General features: G+C 53.5%; 1 protein-coding gene across 1 annotated transcript in view; it reads right to left on the bottom strand.

The window, feature by feature from the left end:
* Positions 1-21,085, bottom strand: part of ACO2 (aconitase 2) — a 28,591-nt gene that overhangs the window by 3,603 nt on the left and 3,903 nt on the right. The window contains 12 exon segments of the mRNA XM_081819008.1: positions 12-231; positions 1,118-1,229; positions 1,714-1,787; positions 2,008-2,165; positions 3,315-3,420; positions 4,453-4,544; positions 5,554-5,658; positions 6,879-7,029; positions 7,256-7,414; positions 11,388-11,480; positions 14,890-15,148; positions 19,797-19,957. Of these exon segments, the coding sequence (XP_081675134.1) occupies positions 12-231; positions 1,118-1,229; positions 1,714-1,787; positions 2,008-2,165; positions 3,315-3,420; positions 4,453-4,544; positions 5,554-5,658; positions 6,879-7,029; positions 7,256-7,414; positions 11,388-11,480; positions 14,890-15,148; positions 19,797-19,957 (1,690 nt within the window).

Genomic DNA, 21,085 nt, shown 5'->3' with positions numbered 1-21,085 from the left:
CCCCCCCCCGCCCCCCCCACGGAGCTGCCTCATTCTCACTGCCAGTGCCATCCTGCCTGCCCAGGAAGGAGTGTCTTAGCCCCACAGCGAGCGGCAGGACCTGCTCACCGCTTGGGGAAGCTCATCTGCATCCGGAGCCTCCAGCTTGAATTTCTTGCCATCCTTGCCTGTCAGGAAGTCAGTCTCTGGGTTGAAGTTGAGGGTGCCCGCAATGGCCAGGGCTGTGACAATCTGGAATGGAGGTGGCCCACTGCTGGTTAGTACCAAACACCACTCCCACCCTCCAACCTAGCAGGAGCCCAGACGGAAACGGGGAATGGAGCCCAGGTACATCTAAGTTCTGCACACACAAGTCCTCCCCACAGAGGCCAGAGCTGCAAGAACGTCTCTGGGGGTGCAGGTCACGGGCACGCGCTGGGGCCCTCGCACAGAAACGCCGCTGCGGCAAAAACGTTCCCAAATGGGCAGCTGAAGACATGGAAGGAAGGCGCCACCTCTTCAGTCACTTTTGTGGGCTAAAAGTACTTCTGGAACACTCATTTAAAGTCAAGAAACAAGAGCGTGTAACCCTTTATCTCGAGGTTGTGAGCTCAAGCCCTGCATGGCGTGTAGAGATGACTTAAAATCTTTTATATAAAAAATAAGAAGGCAAGAAAGCCTGGCCGTGTGCTGCCAATGGCCGAGGCCAAATAGCCACTGCGCCCTGGAGTGCTTGGCGCATCAGCGTTCCTAGTCGGAGGCCGCCTTCCCGGAGGAGACGGTGCACACGCCTTCCGCACTTTCCTGTAATCCTGACAGGAGCCTGGGGCACAGAGAAGGACAGTGACTTGGCCAAAGCCATACGACTGGGTGGAGGCAGGGCTGCCCTTCGTCCTGGGCAGGGACTCCAAGCTCTGGCTTGTGACCCTAACTGTGGCCGACAAGGCCCTCAGACTCCCGGGCCGTTGAGGGGGCCAGGCAGGGAGCAGAGGGAGCGTGACGCTTGAGGCCTGTGGCTCTTGGTTTCCACCCAGAAAGCCCCTTGCTCTGCGATGCCAACCCTCCCTCACAGCCCCATGGGGTCAGACGCCCAGCCCCAGGGGCGGTCCCGGGTCACGGCCCGGCCGGGCAGGCTCACCTCCGGGGACGTAACGAAGGCGTGGGTCTCGGGGTTCGCGTCGTTGCGGCCTGTGAAGTTCCTGTTGTAGGAGGTGACGATTGTGTTCTTCTCCCCCTTCTTGATGTCCTTTCTGCCAGGCCAGAGGAGACAGGGTTAAGCGTGTCTGTCCTTGTCACCAAGCCCGTCCTGCCTGGCTTATGACAGAAGAGGGGGAAACGGAAAGACCCTGAAACAGCCACCTCCTCCCTGGGACTCACGCATACAGAGCGGGAGGGACCCTGGTTGAGCCCAGAGGTTTGCTTGGACCACAGGTAAGGCAGGCAGAGCCCAAACCAAGGCCTGACTTTCCCGACCCTGGGCCACTGCCTCCGTTCACACGGCTCCCTCAAACCCCCTGGCTGCATCTGGCTTCAGCCAGGTGGCCACTCCTTCCTCTTTCCTTCCAGCCCAACTTTCCAGTCCTTCCTAGAAAAGTTTTCCAGTGTGCAGTAGCCCCTGAAGCTACAGGCCTGGGGCTGAGTCTCTTCTCTCCACCCAGTAACACTTCCCCTCAATATCTGGGGCTCTGGACCCCAGGACACAACTGGCTGTCCTATCAGAGGTGCACCTCTCACCTGTCCCACTGGCCAATGCAGGGGCCACAGGCATTGGCCAGGACGATGCCACCCACTTCCCTTAGGATTTGTGCCTGCAGAGAGGAGGACACGGAAAGGTCAGGGGCAGGCTGGTGGCTGATGGGCAAGGGTGGGTCAGCAGCTTGAGTGATGAAGAGCCGTTCTGGAACCCTGGGGCAGCTGCAGGGGGACCTGTACCCGCCCCAGCTGACAAGGCTGTGGCTTGTCCTGCCCGAAGCCACGTTGCTCAGCGGTGGGGAGGGGGAACCAGGGGCAGGGCGTGTGGGCACTCACATAGCCATCCCGCTCAATGGTGGCACGGATCTGCTCAGAGCCTGGTGTGATGGTGAACTGGGACTTGCACTTAAGTCCATGGGCCAGCGCCTGCTTGGCCACGGCTGCCGAGCGCCCCATGTCCTCATAGCTGGAGTTGGTGCAGCTGCCGATCAGACCTGGTGCATTGTGGGTGGTGGGGCCAGGGGTCAGGACCAGAGGTCTCCACCTGACCTCAACTATCCAGACCTGGTCAAGAGTTCGCCAACCGTGCCGGGCCTGGGGCTCTTCTTAACGGAGACAAGTTGGAAGCAATCCAACTGTCTAACACCACAGGACAGGCTGCTCCACGGCCCAGCCATTCAGGGGAAAACGACGTGGCCAGTGAAGTGAGTCAGAGGGCTCACTCCAGAATACTAACAGTGACCACAGCTGGATCAGGGCTTTTAGGAGATAAAGTTTCTTCTTTCATACTTTTGAGCATTCTCTCCTTCTTTAATTGTTTTATCATCAAGGAGAAAAAATTATTTTTTAAAAGTCTGTGATAGTTATTCAAAAAGTCAATGAAGACTGGATGGCATATTATTGATAGCCCTCAAGATAGTCTTCACTCAGCAGTTCAGCAATCTGCTTCTAATGAAACCACCACCGTTTTTGCACATTTGCTTCAACCACTGAGGGAAAACACACAGCACTATTTTACGCCAGACACCGTGTTAACTTGCCGCCCCTCCAACATTTACAGGTAAACACAGTATCACCCTTGTTTTCCAGACAGGGAACCGAGGCACAGGTGGGTAATGTAACTTGCTCATGGTCGCCCAGCTCTGTAGTACCCAAGCCACATTTAAGCCGAGGCCACCTGGCTTTGTGGTCCACGCTCCAGTCACACCGTCCGGTGACAGGGGCCAGTCATCATGACATGCCAGTGTGTCCGTACATGTAAAGCATGTGAACGGAAATCAAGCAACAGGGCTGGGCTGATGAAATGTTTGTAAAACAAAAGTAGACACATGTCAGTATGTACACGTACACAGAAAGAACCCCTCCAGGACCTCCTTGAGCTGGTTTCTGGTTGGGGGTTAAGATGAGAAGTTTTGAAAATTCACCTGTTTGTGAATATTCACTACAATGAGAGCATGTATTTCTTTTTGGTATTACCAAAAAAACTAAGTTTTTAAAAAAACCATAAAGAAGAAACAAACTATTCCAGAAAGTGCCTGGTACCTGTAGGAAGTGCCCACGGCGAGCGCAGGCAGGCATCTGCAGCCCTGGGCAGGCCTCCTGGTCCCACAACCTGTGAAGCCAACAGGGTGGGAGGTACTCACCCACTCGGATGTCCAGAGGCCATCCTTCCTTCTCTGCCACGGTGCCGACTTCTGCCACAGGGTGAGCCAGGTCAGGGGTGAAGGGCCCATTGATGTGCGGCTTCAGCTGAAAAAACAAAGGGGAGAGAACAAATCGTAGTATGGAAATCTTAGACTGTTCTCCAGAGGCTGTGTGGCTTCCACTCCCCCAGGTAATCACAGAGGACCTGGGAGGCCGACTTCTAGCTCAAACCCAGGAAACACCCGAGTGGTGGGCTCTGTACACGCACCAGCTGCGGGATCCCTCCAACCCTGTGAAGCTCATATTATCTCCACTGTGCAGATGAAGGAGATGGCGTGCCTTGCTCAAGGTCACTCAAGGTCACAGAGTAGGAGATGGCAAAAGCATGGAAGGAATGAAGGAAGTCAGCATCATGAGTCCATTGTCTCCTACACTATGATGCTCTGTCATCAATTTTATGACAAAAACAGACTTAAAGCCAGGTGCTTTGTCTGTAATAATACTTGCCAATAAATGCAAAGCACTTAGCAAAGCGCCTACACACGGCTCTCAATACATGTGCCCAAATATTACTACGTGAATTAGCGCATTCAGGTCCCATGGCCACCTGAGATTTTACACATGATAAAGTGAGGCCAAAAGAGGTTGAGGAACTTGCTCAAGGTCACAGGCTTCAGGTGGCAGGGTCAGGAATTAGGATTTGAACTCATGAAGACTGTCTTCAGGGCCTAAACCTTCAACCAGTCTACTCGGCTGCTTCCTTTCCTCCAGCGTGCCTTTCCTCCGCCTTCCAGACGCTCGCTCTGGTCTGCCGGTCCCAGGGTGCCAAACGCTGCCCAGGCCTAGGAATCTTGGGCCATGACCTCTGAACTCAGATAACAAAGCAAACTCCAGGGCAAAGTCTTGGCTTCTGTTAACGCCAAGGTGGAGGCAAACTGAGCCAGTTTCTGAATCAGCAGCCACAGCCTCCTCTCCCACCCAACTGCAGCCTGATTTGGGCAGCAGTTTGCAGGGGCACTGGGGAACCAAAGGCCCAACTACCCTGCTGGGTGTGCAGGCAGGGCCCCCTAGGAGTCCCCAGATGGGGCCTGAACTCCCCACCCTCAGAAATTCCTTGGACCCAATTGCCTTCCTCACCTCGTTGAGGTTAATTTCAATCAGTTGGTCATAATGGCAGCCAGGGTCAGGTACCAAGTGATCCTTATATTCATCAGCTAGTTTGGCAATGTCTGAAACCAGTAAGGGAGGGAGATTAAAGCATGTGGGACAGAACCTGGTCATGAGACCATCCACCCATCCATACACCCAGCCATTCGAGCCAGTTCCCTGGAGAAACAGTGAAAACGGCACAGGACACAGTCCCTGCCCTCAAGGAGAACACAATCTAATGAAGGAGTTATCAATGAGCCTTATATTAACTAGGTTTAAACTTTGGCTTGTGGTTGGGCCGGCAGGAGCGTCAATACGAGACACACAGGAACATGGAACTTTTCTAGGAAGGACTGGAACATGGGGACACAGAAGTAACAACTGAGGTTCAGCGTCAGGGAAGGCTTCCTGGAAATGAGAAACACTGAATTTTGAAGGAGAAGGTACCTGATAATGAAAGAGAGGGATGGGACGGCCAGGTAGGACTCCATGTGTGCAGCTCTTGGAAGCAACTGGACAAGCTCTGCCCATGACCCCTGGCTTCTGGTTCCACCAACCACCCTTGCTCACCTCCCTTTGGAGGCTCCAATGATCCCTCCCACAGGCCCTATTTCTTCCTCTGAGTTTCAAAGAAGCCAAGCTAGAACCTCAGGAAAATTGTGGGGGAGGCTGAGGAAGTGGTTCTGGTTCCAAATGTTTTCCTCCTACTGGGCAGGAATCATAAATAGAAGCAGATTCGTGTCATTTCCAGAGCTTCCTGTAGGGGGCACCAGGGACCAGACCAAAAAGACCCTGGACTTGGCCATCCTTTCAGGTAGAACTAAATTCCAATCCCAAGGCAGAGGTATCTCAGATGCCAGGCCCTTCGAGAAGCTGGTGGAGCCACAGACACTCTACTCAGAAACAGTAACACACACACACACACACACACACGTAATTTTTCACACCGTTGTGGGGGCTTCTCAGGACCTCTGAAGCCAGACTGGAAACACGAGATTAAAGACCCTGCCCCGAAGGGAAAGGTTTAGCTCAGGGGTCTCCATGCAACATGACTGTCCTGCCATTTCCCCCCCGGCCCTGCCGGCTCACCCTCCCGGCCTGTCTTGCTCAGGTACTTCTTCATCCTGTGGTTGTAAGGGAACACCGACGTGGTGGCTCCGATTTCTGCACCCATGTTGCAGATTGTCGCCATGCCTGTAGAGAAACAGAGCCTGTGAGGCGGGCGGAGCAGCTGGGCATGGGTCCCACACACCTGCTGGGTGCGCACACACATCTTCACCCCGGGGAGCTCGTGTCCTTCCTTCCTTCGCCCACGCAGCCATCCTGTGGCAGCAGGCAGACTTGTCCCTCGTGGCCCAGGGTTAAAACCAGGGCCCACAGACAGAACATAAGATTCAGCCCCTCCCAGCCAGGTTCCACTTCTGGGCCTGGCAGTGCTGCTCAGGTGACCAGACGGCCGCTGTGTACTGAAGGCTGACCTGGCCAGCCGGCCCAGCTGTTACTGTGGCCATTCTGCAGGTGAGCAAACTGGCTCAGAGAGGTCCGAGGCCATGCCACAGAGCACATGCAGGTGCTGCACTGGCATTCGGGTCTAGGTCCACCTGCCTGGTGTCCAGGCCTGCTCTCCTTTCAGCCACACCACGGTGCTATGTGGAAATGTTTCTGGGTCTCAGGTTTTCCAGCAATAAGACTGGAAGGACATCCACTGTCTGGACCACAGAGCCTCACCCAGAAACGGTGAGGCTTACAGATGTCCTGACTGTACCAGGACACTAGTCTCAGGGGGTTGCTGGGGGCATGGGACTAGGATTGTTATCCACTTCCAAACTGAGCTGTCCAGTGGCAGTAAGGGCTACCTGTAAGACTGAGCCCCCATCTCTGGAGGGGAGAAGGGCCAGCTGAACAGGAGCCCTGTGGGGGCTCTGGACCTGGGGAAGTCTGGACTGGACCATCTGGAAGGTTTGTTCCAAGTCTCCCTGCACTCCGGAGCGCCCAGGCATTGAAGCCAGCTCACCTGGAGTGATGAGGAAAAGGGGCCGGCTCCTACTTACTTGCTCTTAGAGCCTAGTAGGTGTTAAGTCTAATTCAAGGGATCTGAGTGAGGCTCCAGGGAAGATGTGGGAAGGGGGTTGCTTTGTGAATGAAGCCCTGGCTCTGACTCCCCATTCCCACCACCACCTCCGTCCTCTCTGGCATTCCCTTTCCGGGTCCCCCAAGGCAGCCCAGTGCTATGGCAGCTGAAATGTACTGAGGGACCTTGACTAGATAATACCCCCCACCTCTAGGTGTCCATCCAAGTCCCCAAACTGGATGGGTTCTCGGAGGAAGGCCATTCACGGCTTCCATGGCTCAACGACAGGCCCCGTCAGGCCCCACACAGGCTGCGGGCGAGGTCACATGGCCACCCTCCTCACCCGTGCAGGAGATGGAGTCTACACCAGGCCCGTGGTACTCCACAATGGCACCCGTGCCACCTTTCACGGTGAGGATACCCGCCACCTTTAGGATCACATCTTTGGGGGAGGTCCAACCGGAGAGCGAGCCCGTCAGCTTCACACCAATCACCTGAACAGGTGGAGCGAGACAGCAATTAGGCGCCAGGTGTCATGCTCCAACCAAAAGGGTCTGCCTGCTGGGATTCCCATTCCTGCTTATTTACCCCTGCCTCTCTCTCAGAGAGGTCTGAGTCTGAACTATTCCCTCATCCCATCTGGGTCCCACAGGCTCCCACGCCTCCCCATCAACCACCCCTCTGCAGCCACGGCTAAAAGAGCCCTTCCCTATTCCTCACCTTGGGGCACTTCAGCTCCCAGGGGATCCCGGCCATGACGTCCACTGCATCAGCACCCCCGACTCCAATGCAGATGCCCCCCAGGCCACCGCCATTGGGGGTGTGGGAATCAGTGCCAATCAGAAGAACCCCAGGGTATGCATAGTTTTCCAGAATGATCTGAAAAAAAAAAAGACCCCAAGATCTTCAGCCTAAAAGCCCTCATCAGAGAACAGAAGTAGGGACCAAAAGGGTCCGGCAAAGCTGCTCTCTGGGCCATTCCCAGGCACCCCTCCAGGACAGAGCCTCTCAAGGGTGGCTGGAAGAGAGACAGGAAGCCCGGGCCCCTGACCAGCTCTGATAGTCCTGGACTAGTCTGATTTGGGCTTGCAAGTGCCTCCTCGTGCCCCAATGTCCGTGTCTGCGGCATGGAACCAAGAACACCTGCACCGCCTTGACCCTAGAATCACAGTGAGAACCAGACGAGCAGAGATACAGGAATGTGTCCTGTGACAAATGTGACTGCCTACAGGTGCTCCTGACACCTGCTCCCCATCTCACGTGGCCGACTGCCTGGGCGTGGCACGTGCCTATTGGGCTTCTCGGGGGGACAATTCCTTCAGGAGCTGGCTCCAGTGTCCGCAAGGAAGCACCGGAGACCCGACAGGAGCACAGGCCCTGGGCTCTTCTGCTGCTGAACTGAAAGCAAGTACAGACAATGCCTCCCCAACCCAAGGCCTGGAAGTGGCTCTGATAATTGAAGGGACTTGCTCATGTAGATGCTGCCTTGCCTCCTCCTCCTCCCCTTTCCTGTTCAAAATGGCTCCTTCATCGAGGGCCTCTTCCCAGCTTGGGAAGGTGCTGGCAGTGAGCATTTCCCCAAAACATCTGATTGCGGAGGTACAGCTATCCCAGAGCAGCCCTGCCCCCCCATCCAGGCATCGGAGGCCACAGGATATTACTGGAAAAGCCCTGGCCAAGGGGCCCTTAGTCTGAGCCCCAGACCCACTGCCTGCTAGTAGGTGTGGGACCTCGGGCAAGTCACTTCACCTTCCAGGTCTATTTCCTCATAGAAACAGCCCATAGTGCTCACAGTGATAACTCAATGAGATCATGTGTATTTTTTTTTAAAGATTTTATTTTTTGACAGAGAGTGACAACGAGAGAGGGAACACAAGCAGGGGGAGTGGGAGAGGGAGAAGCAGGCTTCCCGCGGAGCAGGGAGCCCAATGCCGGGCTCGATCCCAGGACCCTGAGATCATGACCTGAGCCAAAGGCAGACACTTAACGACTAAGCCATCCAGGCGCCCCTGGGATTATGTGTATTAAGTTGTAATCGTGCCTGTGAGAGGCAGTACTTCTATTTATTCTTTTGTAGCACACACTCGGATGTTGGGAAGGGCAAAGGAGGTCAGAGACGTGAAAGGCTCCATGAATGGTCCGGCCTGCCTCATGGTGGACAGGCTCCATGGAATATTACAGAAACCCCAGGGCCCCTGCCCTGGGATACACATCTCCCAGCAGACTCAGCAAGGAGCGAGGGGTCTTGCCTCTCAGGATGCCGGCAGTTAGAAGGGCTGGTTCCTTCCTCAGGAGGGTGACAGCTGGCTGGGAGAAAAGGCCAACCAAGAGGAAATCCTGGGCAAACAACTGTTGGACAGGACACTGCTCAACTGTTTCATTTCTCTGGACTCCTTGCCCCAACCACAAACCAAAGTTTAAACCTAGTTAATATAAGGCTCCTCAAGGTTCTGCAAGTCTGATCATGAAGAGCAGACACACAAAATTCAGAGTGATCTACACAGTGCAGACCACCAACATGGTCCATGTCCAAAAGGAAGGGGTTAGTGCAGACCCGAGGACTGCACAAAGTGTCACAATGAAACTGACTGTGACAGTGACCTCCTCGGGCAGCTGGATGTGGATGGGGGAGGAGAGGATTAGTGTACATTAGCCATCCACCCACACAACACATGTGTACACTGTGGACCTAGTCTCTACCTACCTGGCTCCAAGCCCAGAGCTACAGAGGAATCGGTAAAGTGCAGTCTCTGTCCCCAGAGCACGTGGTCTGGTGCAGAAGGTCCTGGCACATACAGGGATCATAACGTGAAGGGGTCCCACAGAGGATCACATAAGGGTGCTCTGATGCTGGGCACAAGGGAGGGCAGGGGGGCTTCAGAGAGGTAACCAAAAGGCAGAGATGTGGAGGAGGAAGGATGTGCCAGGCCTGGGCACAGGACATTCAAAGCAGAGGGAAAGGGGTTAAGGTTTGGTTTAGACATGGTGGATGAAAACTGCTGATGGCCTGACATCAAGGGGAAGAGAAAAATCAAAGCTGCACAGAGATCACATGCTTCATGGGAATTTTCTTTTTAAAGGAAAAATAGGGGTGCATGGGCGGCTCAAATGGTTAAGTGTCTGACTTCGGCTCAGGTCATGATCCCAGGGTCCTGGGATGGAGCCTTGTTTCTGGCTCCCTGCTCAGTGGGGAGTCTGCTTCTCCCTCTCCTCCTCTCCCTGCGTGTGTGCATGAGTGCTCCTTCTTGCTCTCTCTCAAATAAATAAATAAAATCTTTAAAAAAATAAAAATAGGGCGCCTGGGTGGCTCAGTTGTTAAGTGTCTGCCTTCAGCTAAGGTCATGATCTCAGGGTCCTGGGATCAAACCCCACGTCGGGCTCCGCACTCAGTGTGGTATCTGCTTGAGATTCTCTTCTCCCTCTGCCCCTTCCCCCGCACTGTTTAAAATAAGTAAATATTTTAATAAAAAAATTAAAAATAAAATAATAAAATAATAATTTAAGCGGCGCCTGGGTGGCTCAGTCATTAAGCATCTGCCTTTGGCTCAGGTCATGATCCCAGGGTCCTGGGATCAAGCCCCGCATCGGGCTCCCTGCTCGGCGGGAAGCCTGCTTCTCCCTCTCCCCCACCCCCTGCTTGTGTTCCCTCTCTCTCTGTGTCTCTCTCTGTCAAAGGAATAAATTTTAAAAATCTTAAAAAAAAAAAAAAAAAATAATAATAATAATTTAAAATAAAGGAAAAAATATATCACGCTGTACACTTAGCTGGTGGCCAGGGGCAGCTGTGAGCTGCCATCACTCATAGCCCCAAACTTTGCCCAGGAGCTGCCAAAAAGGCCTGGGTATTTCTAATGGGGTAGAAAGGGAGACCCTTGGATTGGGGTGCCCTTCGCGATCAAAGTCCAAAGTTGGATCCACCTGACTCCCTAGCCCTACTGCTGAGAGAGGCTTTCTACACCCTGCAGACAGCTGTGACCTGCCACTCCCAGGCAGTCCCTTCCTGGCAAGGGCAATGGCTCGAAAGGGCAGAGCAGTGATCCAAGGGTTCTGGTTTCGGAGTGGGGCAGTGCTGGAGCCCATGCAGGGTCAGATTACAGCCTAACTTACCTCATTTTGAAGGAGGCCTGGGATGGAGGTGGGGAGAAGGGTCACCTTGGAAAGGTGTAAAGAGGCAGGTCTCACACATACAGGATGGACGGCAAATGGACACACAAACCAGTGCACACCCCACAAACTAGTCACCTTGGATGAAAGCGAAGTACCTATCTCCCTAGAAACACATGCACACACACTTGCACTTGCAGAGACAAAATCGCCCATCAAAAGATCATCCATCCTTCAGGAGACCCCGGAAGAACTCCTGGCTGACAAAGCCACGTGGCCTGGGGCACCTCCATCCTACAGAATAAGGGGCCCAAAGGGGTAAGAACCCCTGGTGTGATGGGAGGCGAGCCTGCAGCCCACGGTGCAAAGCACTGACTCCCGGAGGCAAATCCTGCCTCCACCCTCAGCCAGTTGTCCCTGGGCAAGTGGATTAACTTCTTTGTGCCTCAGTTTCTTCATCTGTGAGGCACAAATAATGAAACCACCTACCTCATAGAGTTGTGGTGAACAACGAGTACATTATCATCTGTCAAGTGCTAAGTCTAGTGCCTGCACACAGAACGCACCCATCAAATGTCAGCTGTCCATGCAACAAGGAATAACACTCGTGGGAAAAAGCCAGACAAAAAAATGATACAACCCCCCTCCACCCCCTGAGCCTCTGGCTTTCTGCTCCTGTAGGCCAGGAGATGCTCTCTGGTTCCCTAAGGGCCCTTCCCCCAGAAAGGCAGGCCAAGCCCTGCTTTACCTGGTGAATGATTCCAGAGCCAGGCCTCCAGAAGCCCACGCCATACTTGGCACCCGCGGTTGCCAGGAAATTATACACTTCCTGGTTTATGTCCTAGTGAGACAAATCAATAACCAGAGCATTAGTAACACAGTGTGTGTCTGGAACAACCCTTGCTCACCCCCCACCCCGCCCACCCTCACCCTGCAACTCTGAAATGCTGGCGCTATGAAAACAGGCCCTCTACTGGAGGCCTTCTACAAATGATTCCAAAAGGGCCTGGATGTTGGCCCAGTCTCAGCTGGCTGGCCTAGGGACAAAGGCAAGAGAGCAGACAGAGCCTCAGTTCTGTGACACCTGGCCAGGGAGTGGGTCTGGCGCAAGTCCCTTCTGTACCCTGATCTCAGTTTCCTTATTTGTAGAAGGAACTTGGCTACGTCATCTCTAAGGGTCCCTCTGGCACTCAAGTCCTCAGTCAAGGCCAGCAGTGAGGGGCACACCACCACAGGACAGTCTAACTGGGATATGGTGTTGGGGGAAGGGGGCTGTCCAAGGGAAGCAGTGGGATCAAGTGGGTGCTCCAGTCCCACTGTAACTCACGCAAGGGCTGTTTCTCCACCTAAGCCTCGGATGCCTCATTTAAGGCAATGTCAGTAATCCTGGCTAACATTTATTGAATGCCCACTGCACTAAACATCCTCACAATCCGTCCCACGAAAGAGGGAAGGTACTGTCATCAAGGCCACTTTACAGATGCAAAAAACAGTCTCAAAATGAAATAACTTGCTGGAGATCCCTGAATTAAATCCCAGGGTTTGAAACCAGGCCTGTGCACCCACATAACCAAAGAGTTACGTTCTAATATAAAATAGAGCTTCCTCCCTCATAAGGAAGAGGACATCTAGGAACACCAGCATCTGGCACATGAAGGAGGCTAATACATTTGATGGGCCCCAGATGAAAGACTGTCAAATGGACCATGTTCTTGAATGCAGATTTCAACAACACAACAGGACGGGCTGTGCCCACTCTGCCTGGAATTGGAAGGTGGCTTCTTCAGTGGGCAGGGAAGGCTTCCCAGCACAGGTGATACGAGGTCAGGGTCTACCTGGAAAACACGGTATCTTCTTGGACAGGGGAGACTCCAGTGACACAAGGGAAGGGACCAGGGCAGACTGCACAGAGTCCCAAAGGAGGAACCAGGCAGTGAGACATGCTGGCCTCTGGGCATGGGAGATCCACACTCCAAGGCAGAGGGACTCACACTGTCAGCTCCCTGGCCCTCAGTAGCACACCCTCAAGACCACGCAGCCTCCTTCATTTAAACTCCAGACCAGCCATGCCTCCTTCTGAGGCCCACTGGGTACCCCCAGGCAAAAGAACAGCACACAAAAAACTTGGGCCCCCGGAGCGGTCTCTCCGATTAATCATTACTACGACAGCTTTTTTATTCAAATCAGTCACTTATAACATTGGCACCAAGGGCAGGAGGAGTGGTTGTGTGTCTGAGTACGTGTTCTTACGTATGGGCAAGTGGTGGAGGTGGCAAAGGGGGACAGGATGGTGCAGCAGAGTCTTGGCCTGAACTCAGCCTAGAGCCTTCTCTGGCTGTGTGACCCTGGGTAGGTCACTCTGTCTCTCTGATCCCCAACCGAAGGGACTCTACAAATATATGTAAATCTGACCATAACCCTCCTCTGCTTAAGCCCTTCGGGGACTCCCAGGATGGTGCCCGTGACCCTCAAGGCCCCGCCTGTGCCTGCCCCCGTCCACCTCACACCACCCTCTCTTCCACGGGCCCCCTTTCAACTGCACAAATGCATCAAGTTGCTTCCTGCCTTGGGGTTTTTATATATACTGTTCTGCCTGGAATGTTCTTCCTCCAGTTAGTATCAGTTTATCTGTGCTGGTTTCAACTTACATGTCACATCCTCAAGAGGCTGTCCCTTACTCCCCAGAGTCTAAATTAGACTTCTTTTCTTGGGGCGCCTGGGTGGCTCAGTTGTTAGGCGTCTGCCTTCGACTCGGGTCATGGTCCCGGGGTCCTGGGATTGAGCCCCGTGTCAGGCTTCCTGCTCAGCAGGAGGCCTGCTTCTCCCTCTCCTACTCCCCCTGCTTGTGTTCCCTCTCTCGCTGTGTCTCTCTCTTTCAAATAAATAAAATCTTTTAAATAAAATAAAATAAATTAGACTTCTTTTCTTATACTCTCACAGAGTTCTAGGTCTCCCCTTTGTAAGATATAACCAAATCGGCAATTACCTGCTTGTGTGATGGTTTACTGTCTGTCTCCCTATCAGACTCTAAGATGCACGAAGGCAGGGCCCCCATCTCGTTCACACCGTATCCCCAGCATCTAGCACAGCTCCTAGCACATCATTAGTGTTCAATAAACACTGAAATCCTATGATCCTGTGAATCTCATCTCCAGAAGGTAGATTCTGAACCCATAAAGTAAAGGGAGAGCCAGACCCTGAAGGCAGTGGCCTGCAGCGAGCAGTCATCCCCAGGGCTGGAGAGGACCCTGTTCCTGGCCACGGCCAGCTCCCAGCACTGCAGGGGCCCCTGTAACATTCCACCCCGGCTGCTGCTAACAGGGAAACCTCTGGCCAGCAGGCTGGGCTCTTTCAGCAGAGTAGAAAAAGAGCTACCATCAGCCAGGACCCAGACTGACAGGCCAGGATGGGAAGAGAGGGCTCGAGTGGGAAAACAGAGTGTTTCCCATGGGTCTGAGAGGCTCTGGGAGCTCTGCTGACCCTGGGAGCTGGAGCACTTTCAATGGCAGCCCTGCCAGCATTCAGCTCCTGCCAACAGCCCCCCAAGAGGGGGACCCACTTCCAGTGCAGGGGGTAGAAAGGGTGGAGGTCCAGAGCTGGCAGAGACCCGCTGTGGTCAAGAGCAGGCACACACAAAGGTTACCACAAGCAGAGGCTGGGGGAAGGAGCAGGAATCTGATTTCATAAGGAAGGCTGGGAGGAATTCAAGGAAAAAAAACAATTCCATGTGGCATACACCTGTTTCTACCTCATGAAGCAAACTCCCAGAAGAAAGCCCCCCAAGGAGGCCAATCAGTAAGGGACAGCACTCAAGACAGGGGGGCTTCCCTGCACAGGGCCTTAGCCGATTGGGATTCATGAACAGCAACGCCATCCGCCTGCCTCCCTGCCGGGGTCCTGGGGGTCGGCCGAGAGCGCGAGTGAGCGCACAGGTGAGGCTGGTAGGAAGGGAGATTTAAGCCACCCTCTTGTACCAGAAGCCGGTCTGCAACATTTTTCTAGCAGAACAGAAAAATGACCACAAAAAAATACCTTTAAATGTGGGAAGATTAAGGATGATTTGGGGGGTTTTGTTTTGTTTTTAGGCTTTCTCTGTTATCTTCTAACATCCTCACAATAAACAAAAGGTATTTTCAGAGTTAGAGAAGAGCAAAAATGTTTAAAACAAGACTACACCAAAGAGCCTAGCTCAAGGAATCTGCCTCTCATCCCATGTCACACGCACTGTCCCGATGCCCCCTTCAGCTCACCTTGGCCCGGCGCAGGTCCTTCTCACCCCCGAGCTGGGCCTCGATCAGATGGTCGCAGTGGATGGTGGACGGCACGGCCACCTTGGGCAGCCCACTGCTGATGAACTGCAGCATGGCCATCTGGGCCGTGGCGTCCTGCATGGCCACGCGGTCAGGCCGTAGCCGCAGGTATGTCTTGCCCCGCTCAATCTCCTGTTTGGCTGGGTCATCCAGGTGTCCATATACAATCTTCTCTGAGAGCGTCAGAGGCCGGTTCAATCTGGGGGGAGAGGGAGGGGTGCGGGCTGCACGATCCCCCTGCCCACCCACAGCCACGCCCTCTCTGTCCCACGGCAACACAGTGGGACAGTGGGCGGGGACGGGGTGCCTGCGCTCCATGAGGGTGGACACAAATCAGTCTTGCTCGCTGCAGTCCTTCCGGCACACGGCACTCACCAGGTGCTCCAAGGTACTCAATGAATAAGTGACAACATCCCAGGAGGTCGACGGGGTAGTTTTTTCCTAAAGGATACCTGCTTTTCCAGCATACTGACCACTATTATCTGATGAGCAGCCATTACATGTACATCTCACTATTTAATCCTCATTGTATCCTTGTCATTTAATCAAACAAGCAAGAGGGAAGGGAGACTCAGCACAGTGGTGGTAACAGCTCAAGCTCACCGCCGGAGTCTTGTTTTGGGTCCTCTAATTCTCTCTGTCCACGGCCACCTCCCCTGTGCCCTCAGCCCCAGTAAGACACAGGGGATCCCACCAGCATGCCCCTCACCCAACCTGCCCTGCCCGCCACCCACAACCCTCTGGCGCTCACACTGTCGTGCTAAAGCCTTTCCCATTAGCCCTACTTGCTCTCACCCATTCAGACAGGCATGGCTGTCAGCTCTCAAGAACAGAGACCCAGTCAGCGCCTCCCGCCCCTCACTAGACCTTCTTCCTAGAACCCCTCTCCCTGCACGTCCCACCCCTCCCTTCCTCGTCAGGGCCAAAGGGGCAGTCCAAACCTGGCTCTTGGGGAGGTGCAGCCCCTGCCAGGCTTTGGTGGCCTCTTCACCAGCTGCCCGCCCCCCCGCCAGGAGACTGCGCTTGGGGCAGGACCCTCAGCCACCCACCTTGAGGCTCCCTGCTGTCGCCCACTCAACCTGGCTGCCCCGCGCCACCCAGCAGGCTCCCCTCTGCCTGCCCCAGCAGCGCTGGCTGGACCTCACAATCGCCTCCCAAACCTGAGGCCTCCTGGGAAGGGGTGCAGTTCACTCACACCCGACAAGCCAGGAAAGAAAAACAGTATCAAACGAAGGAGTCAGAGGCTCTGGGTTTCGACCTGACCCTACCACTGATCCCAGTGTGTAACCAGGCCAGCCACCGCTCGCTCGTCTCAGGGAGCTCGCCAACCCATCTCTCAAGTCTGGCGCTTGGACAGGAACGAGAGGAGAGTTGGGGCTTATGTGGCACTTGTTTTTAAACAGCTTTAGTGAGGTGTCATTGGCACGCCATAAACTGCACGTATTTAAAGTATACAATTTGTTAGTCTTTTTTTTTTTTTAAAGATTTTATTTATTTATTTGAGAGAGAGAGAATGAGAGACAGAGAGCACGAGAGGGAAGAGGGTCAGAGGGAGAAGCAGACCCCGTGCTGAGTAGGGAGCCCGATGCGGGACTCGATCCCAGGACTCCAGGATCATGACCTGAGCCGAAGGCAGTCGCTTAACCAACTGAGCCACCCAGGCGCCCCAATTTGTTAGTCTTGATGTACATACACACCTGTGAACTCATCACCACAATCAAGATAATGAACACATCCATGAGCCCCAAAAGTTTTCGTGTGGCCCTCTGTCATCCCCCCTCCTGTCCCCATCCCCCAAGCAAAGAGTGACCTGCCTTCTATCACCACAGATTCATTTCCTCACAGCACGTCCTTTTAGCTCAGCATGGCTCTAAGTGCTTTAATGTACACGAGCCACCGGCTCCTCAAGACCAGGATGAGGAGACTGAAGCACCTCGAGGTGAAGGAACCCACCTCGGGTCACGAGCCAGCGAGGGGCAGAGCCAGGATGCAAGGAGCCGAGCAGTGTGGCTCAGCCGTCTCTCTGGAACACCTGGAAGCTAGAACCAGGCCCAGGCTCTGCAAAGTGCTCGATTACTCATTCTCAGGGCTGTCACCGCTAGGACTCTGCTGGGAAAGCAGAGAAACCCCCTCTGACAGCCCAGGTTCCGGCGCCCCACTCCCACGCTGATCTAATCCCGAGAGCAGGAGCAGCCTAAGGAGCTGGCTCGGTGGACAGCAGCAGAGCACTGGCAACTCTGAAGAGCTCTACAGTTCTGCTGTCATGAGAACCTCGAATAAAAATAGCACTGGCCTGAGGGACAGCCTGCCCCCTTTAATGGCAGCAAGGCTGGTGACTCACTGCACAGAGCACAGCCCCTCTTTCCCAGCCCCAGGGGAGACGAAAAATAGCACATGGGCTTTAAAACCAAAGACCTTGACAGCAAATGCCTCAAGTTGTACAAAAAAGCCTGACAATGACAAAAGCCTAAGGACGAGTTCAGCGCCACATTTCCTTAAGGAGTAACTAGGGATGGCAAAAATGGGTCCTCTGTGTCCGTCTGTCCCTCTGCTTTACTGGATGATAGAGACCTAGTTTCCCAAGAACAGAATTGGGCCCCTTCTGTCATGAACACAAGGTGGAGGAAGAGTCCCTCTGCAAGTCCCCTGGCCTTCTACAACATTCTTACATTTTCATCCACTAATCTGTTTTGAAGAGCCTCACTTCTAACCAGTTCCCAGGGTGACGCTGTGCTGCTGACTCACGGACCACATTTTGAGGAGTAAGGCCTACACCAACTGAATCGGAATTGGGGCCCAGGTGATGGTAGTTCTAAAAGTTTCCGAGTTGGGGCGCCTGGCTGGCTCCATTGGTGGAGCATGTGACTCTTGATCTCGGGGCTGTGAGTTCGAGCCCCATGTTGGGTGGAGAAATTACTTAAAAATAAAATCTTTTGGGGCACTTGGGTGGCTTAGTCAGTTAAGCGTCTGACTCCTGGTTTCGGCTCAGGTCATGACCTCAGAGTCTTGAGATCCAGCCACACATCAGGTTCCTAGCTCAGGACAGAATCTGCTTGAGATTCCTCCCCGTCCCTCCATCCCCCTCTGCTCCTCCCCCTGCTCATGCATGCGCTCCCTCGCTCGCTCTCTCTAAAAATAAAATAAATAAAATCTTTTTTAAAAATTAAATCTTTTAAAAATAGATAAGAGTTTCCAAGGTGGGATGCCTGGGTGGTTCACTCCATTATGGTTTCAGCTCCTGGTTTCGGCTCAGGTCATGATCTCGGGGTTCTGCGAGCCCCACATCGGGCTTCTTGCTCAACGGGGAACCTGCTTCCCCCTCTCCCTCTGCCTCTCCCCCACCTCATGCTCTCTCTCAAATAAATAAATAAAACCTTAAAAAAAAAAAGCTTCTAAGGTGATTCCAACATGCAGCCTAGACGAAACCCACACAAAAATGCCAGAAAAAAACAGTGGGAGGCAATGGAGCCAGACAGAACTGGCTTGCGTTTGGGTCCAACCACTCAACAGATGTATGACCTCAGACTGGCTATTTCCCCAATCTGACACTCGATTTCCTTATCTGCAAAATGGGGAGGCAGATATAGTAACAACCTCTAGGGGTTGTTGAGAAGAAAAGAAAATGTAGGGCGCCTGGGTGGCTCAGTTGGTTAAGCGACTGCCTTCGGCTCGGGTCATGATCCTGGAGTCCCGGGATCGAGTCCCGCATCGGGCTCCCTGCTCGGCAGGGAGTCTGCTTCTCCCTCTGACCCTCCTCCCTCTCATGCTCTCTGTCTCTCATTCTCTCTGTATCAAATAAATAAATGAAATATTTAAAAGAAAAGAAAATGTATGTGAAGTGCCTAGAACAAACTGGACACTCAGGCAGCTACTATTATTACAGCCATCCTTGATAAACATTCATCAGTTCTTACTATAATCAGGTGATGCCAGGCTGGAGGCTGCTAGAGATACAGACTATGATAGTCCCTCCCTCTCAAAACCGAAGCGAGGATACCAGTAAAGAGGAAGCCAAGCGGCAGCTGAGAGGGAGTGTGGGATGGGGGCTAGAGCGCTACATGAGGGCGGGGAAACAAGGTCCCACTACTTGCTCACTGTATGACCTTGGGCAAGTTGCTTCTCCACTGAGCCTGTTCCTTGGCTATAATGGGTATATTCACATTTATTCTCTCCTGCTCCCAGGGTCACGGTCACCAAGTGGGCAAGCGCCCAGTCCTGTCTATAGTCATTTGCGCTCTGGGGGCAGTGCTGGCTGCTATGTGCTACCGGCACCACCCCCCCCGCCCTTTCATCCTCCTGTGGCATCACATACAACCTTCCGGTGCCAGCATCTAGCCCAGGACCTGGGACACAGGACAGCAGTGCAAAAATGGCCACCATCTTACCAAATGAGGAAAGAGGCCCAGAGAAAAAGATATGCTCAAGATCCCACCTGAGCTTTCTTCTGGGTCTCACGCCTGAGCTCTCCTCTAGGCTACACACTGAAAAGGAAATACAATTCTAGCCTTTGGGTCCGGTGGATCCTAGGGGGCTGGCTCAGGGTCGGGAGTCTGTCCTGGAAAGGGTTGTTGGGAGGTTCAGGCCACAGCACCAAAGAGCGTCTGAGACCTTCCCGATGGCCCAAATCACCAGGCTTCTTGATGGATTTTTCCTTGGCAGAGAAGACCAAGGCCCATCACCAATCTGCAGTGCCTTTCCGCAGCAGGGAACTTCGTACCCCAAAGGCCTTGATCCTCCTGCCTTCACTAGCCATCCTTTACCAAGCACCTCCTGTGCTGCCTGAAAGGGGCAGGAAGCAGAAGCAACACCCTGGGGAAGTCTCTACAGCTTTCCCCCCACAGCCTTACCGTTTGCGAACAATGTCAATGTTCTTCTCCAGCAGGTCATAGCGGATGTACTCGTGGGGCTCAAAGTGGCTCATGGCCACCTTGGCCCGTTGGCACAGGACTGAGGCCACATGGTACTGCCGCACACCCAGGGCTTTCTGCAAGAAGAAAGACAATAGCGACTGTCAATGGAGTATTTAGGGTGGTCCTCCCTGGAGGACAGCTCAGTGTGGTGAAAAACCGAGGCAGTATCGAGAGCTCCCCAGTGACTGCAGCCTCAGTGTTCTCCTCTGAGGCAGGGGTTGATCCAGTAGCCACAGGAACACAGCCCGTGGCAGGAGAAAGAGCAAGGGATTCGTAGTCAGAATTGCTGGGATCAAAGTCAAGTTCTATCAACTTAAGAAAATCCCCCATCATCTGAGCCCCGGAGGAGACGGGCAATGGGGCTGCCGCTGGCCACAGTGATCACAGCGGGTCACCAGCATGGATAAATACGAACATATGTGAAAGTCCTCATGAGGCTGTAAAGCACTGCCCAAATCAGAGCTATCATTCCACCTGCACAACACGTTCCTCGAGGGTTGAGATCAAGCCTTATTTGTCTTACGTTTCTGTATCTGGAGTCCTGGGACAGAGCAGACTTGATAAATAATTAGTGAACGGATGAAAAAATGAGGAAAACACTGTGCATGAGCTTTGATGTTTCCTCATCCCTTCAAAGCCGGCCCCCTTAAATGTGCAGCACACACTTATTCTAATGACTAGAATGGGGCGTGAGGCTATGTGACCACCAAAACTAGTCATAAAATATAAAGGATAAAGGATAGCTTCTTGGGGCACCTGGGTGGCTCAGTCGGTTAAGCATCTGCCTTCGGCTCAGGTCATGATCCCAGGGTCCTGGGATCGAGCCCTGCATCGGGCTCCCTGCTCAGTGAGGAGCCTGCTTCTCCCTCTGCCTGCCGCTCCCCCTGCTTGTGCTCTCTTGCTCTCTCCCTGTCAAATAAATAAATAAAATCTTTAAAAAAAACCATAAAGGACAGCTTCTGCCCAGCCCTCTCTGACTGCTCTGGGAGAAGACAGTCACTGTGTTGTTAAGACATTTACGCAGTACTAGGAGAGGTCCACTCAGACAGGATCTGAGGCTTCTTGCCAATAACCAGCACCACCGTGCATGTGAGTGCTCTAGCCCAAGACCAAGTCTTCAGGTAACTGCAACCCTGATCAACACCTGGACTGCAATTTCTTGAGTGATCCCAAGCTAGAACCACCCAGCCAAGCTGCTCCCAAATTCCTGGTCCACAGAAACTGTG

This window comes from Leptonychotes weddellii, chromosome 5 (assembly GCF_054177405.1).
Source record: "Leptonychotes weddellii isolate Sample4059 chromosome 5, ASM5417740v2, whole genome shotgun sequence".
NCBI lineage: Eukaryota > Metazoa > Chordata > Mammalia > Carnivora > Phocidae > Leptonychotes > Leptonychotes weddellii.
This window is presented reverse-complemented; position numbering and strand designations above follow the sequence as displayed.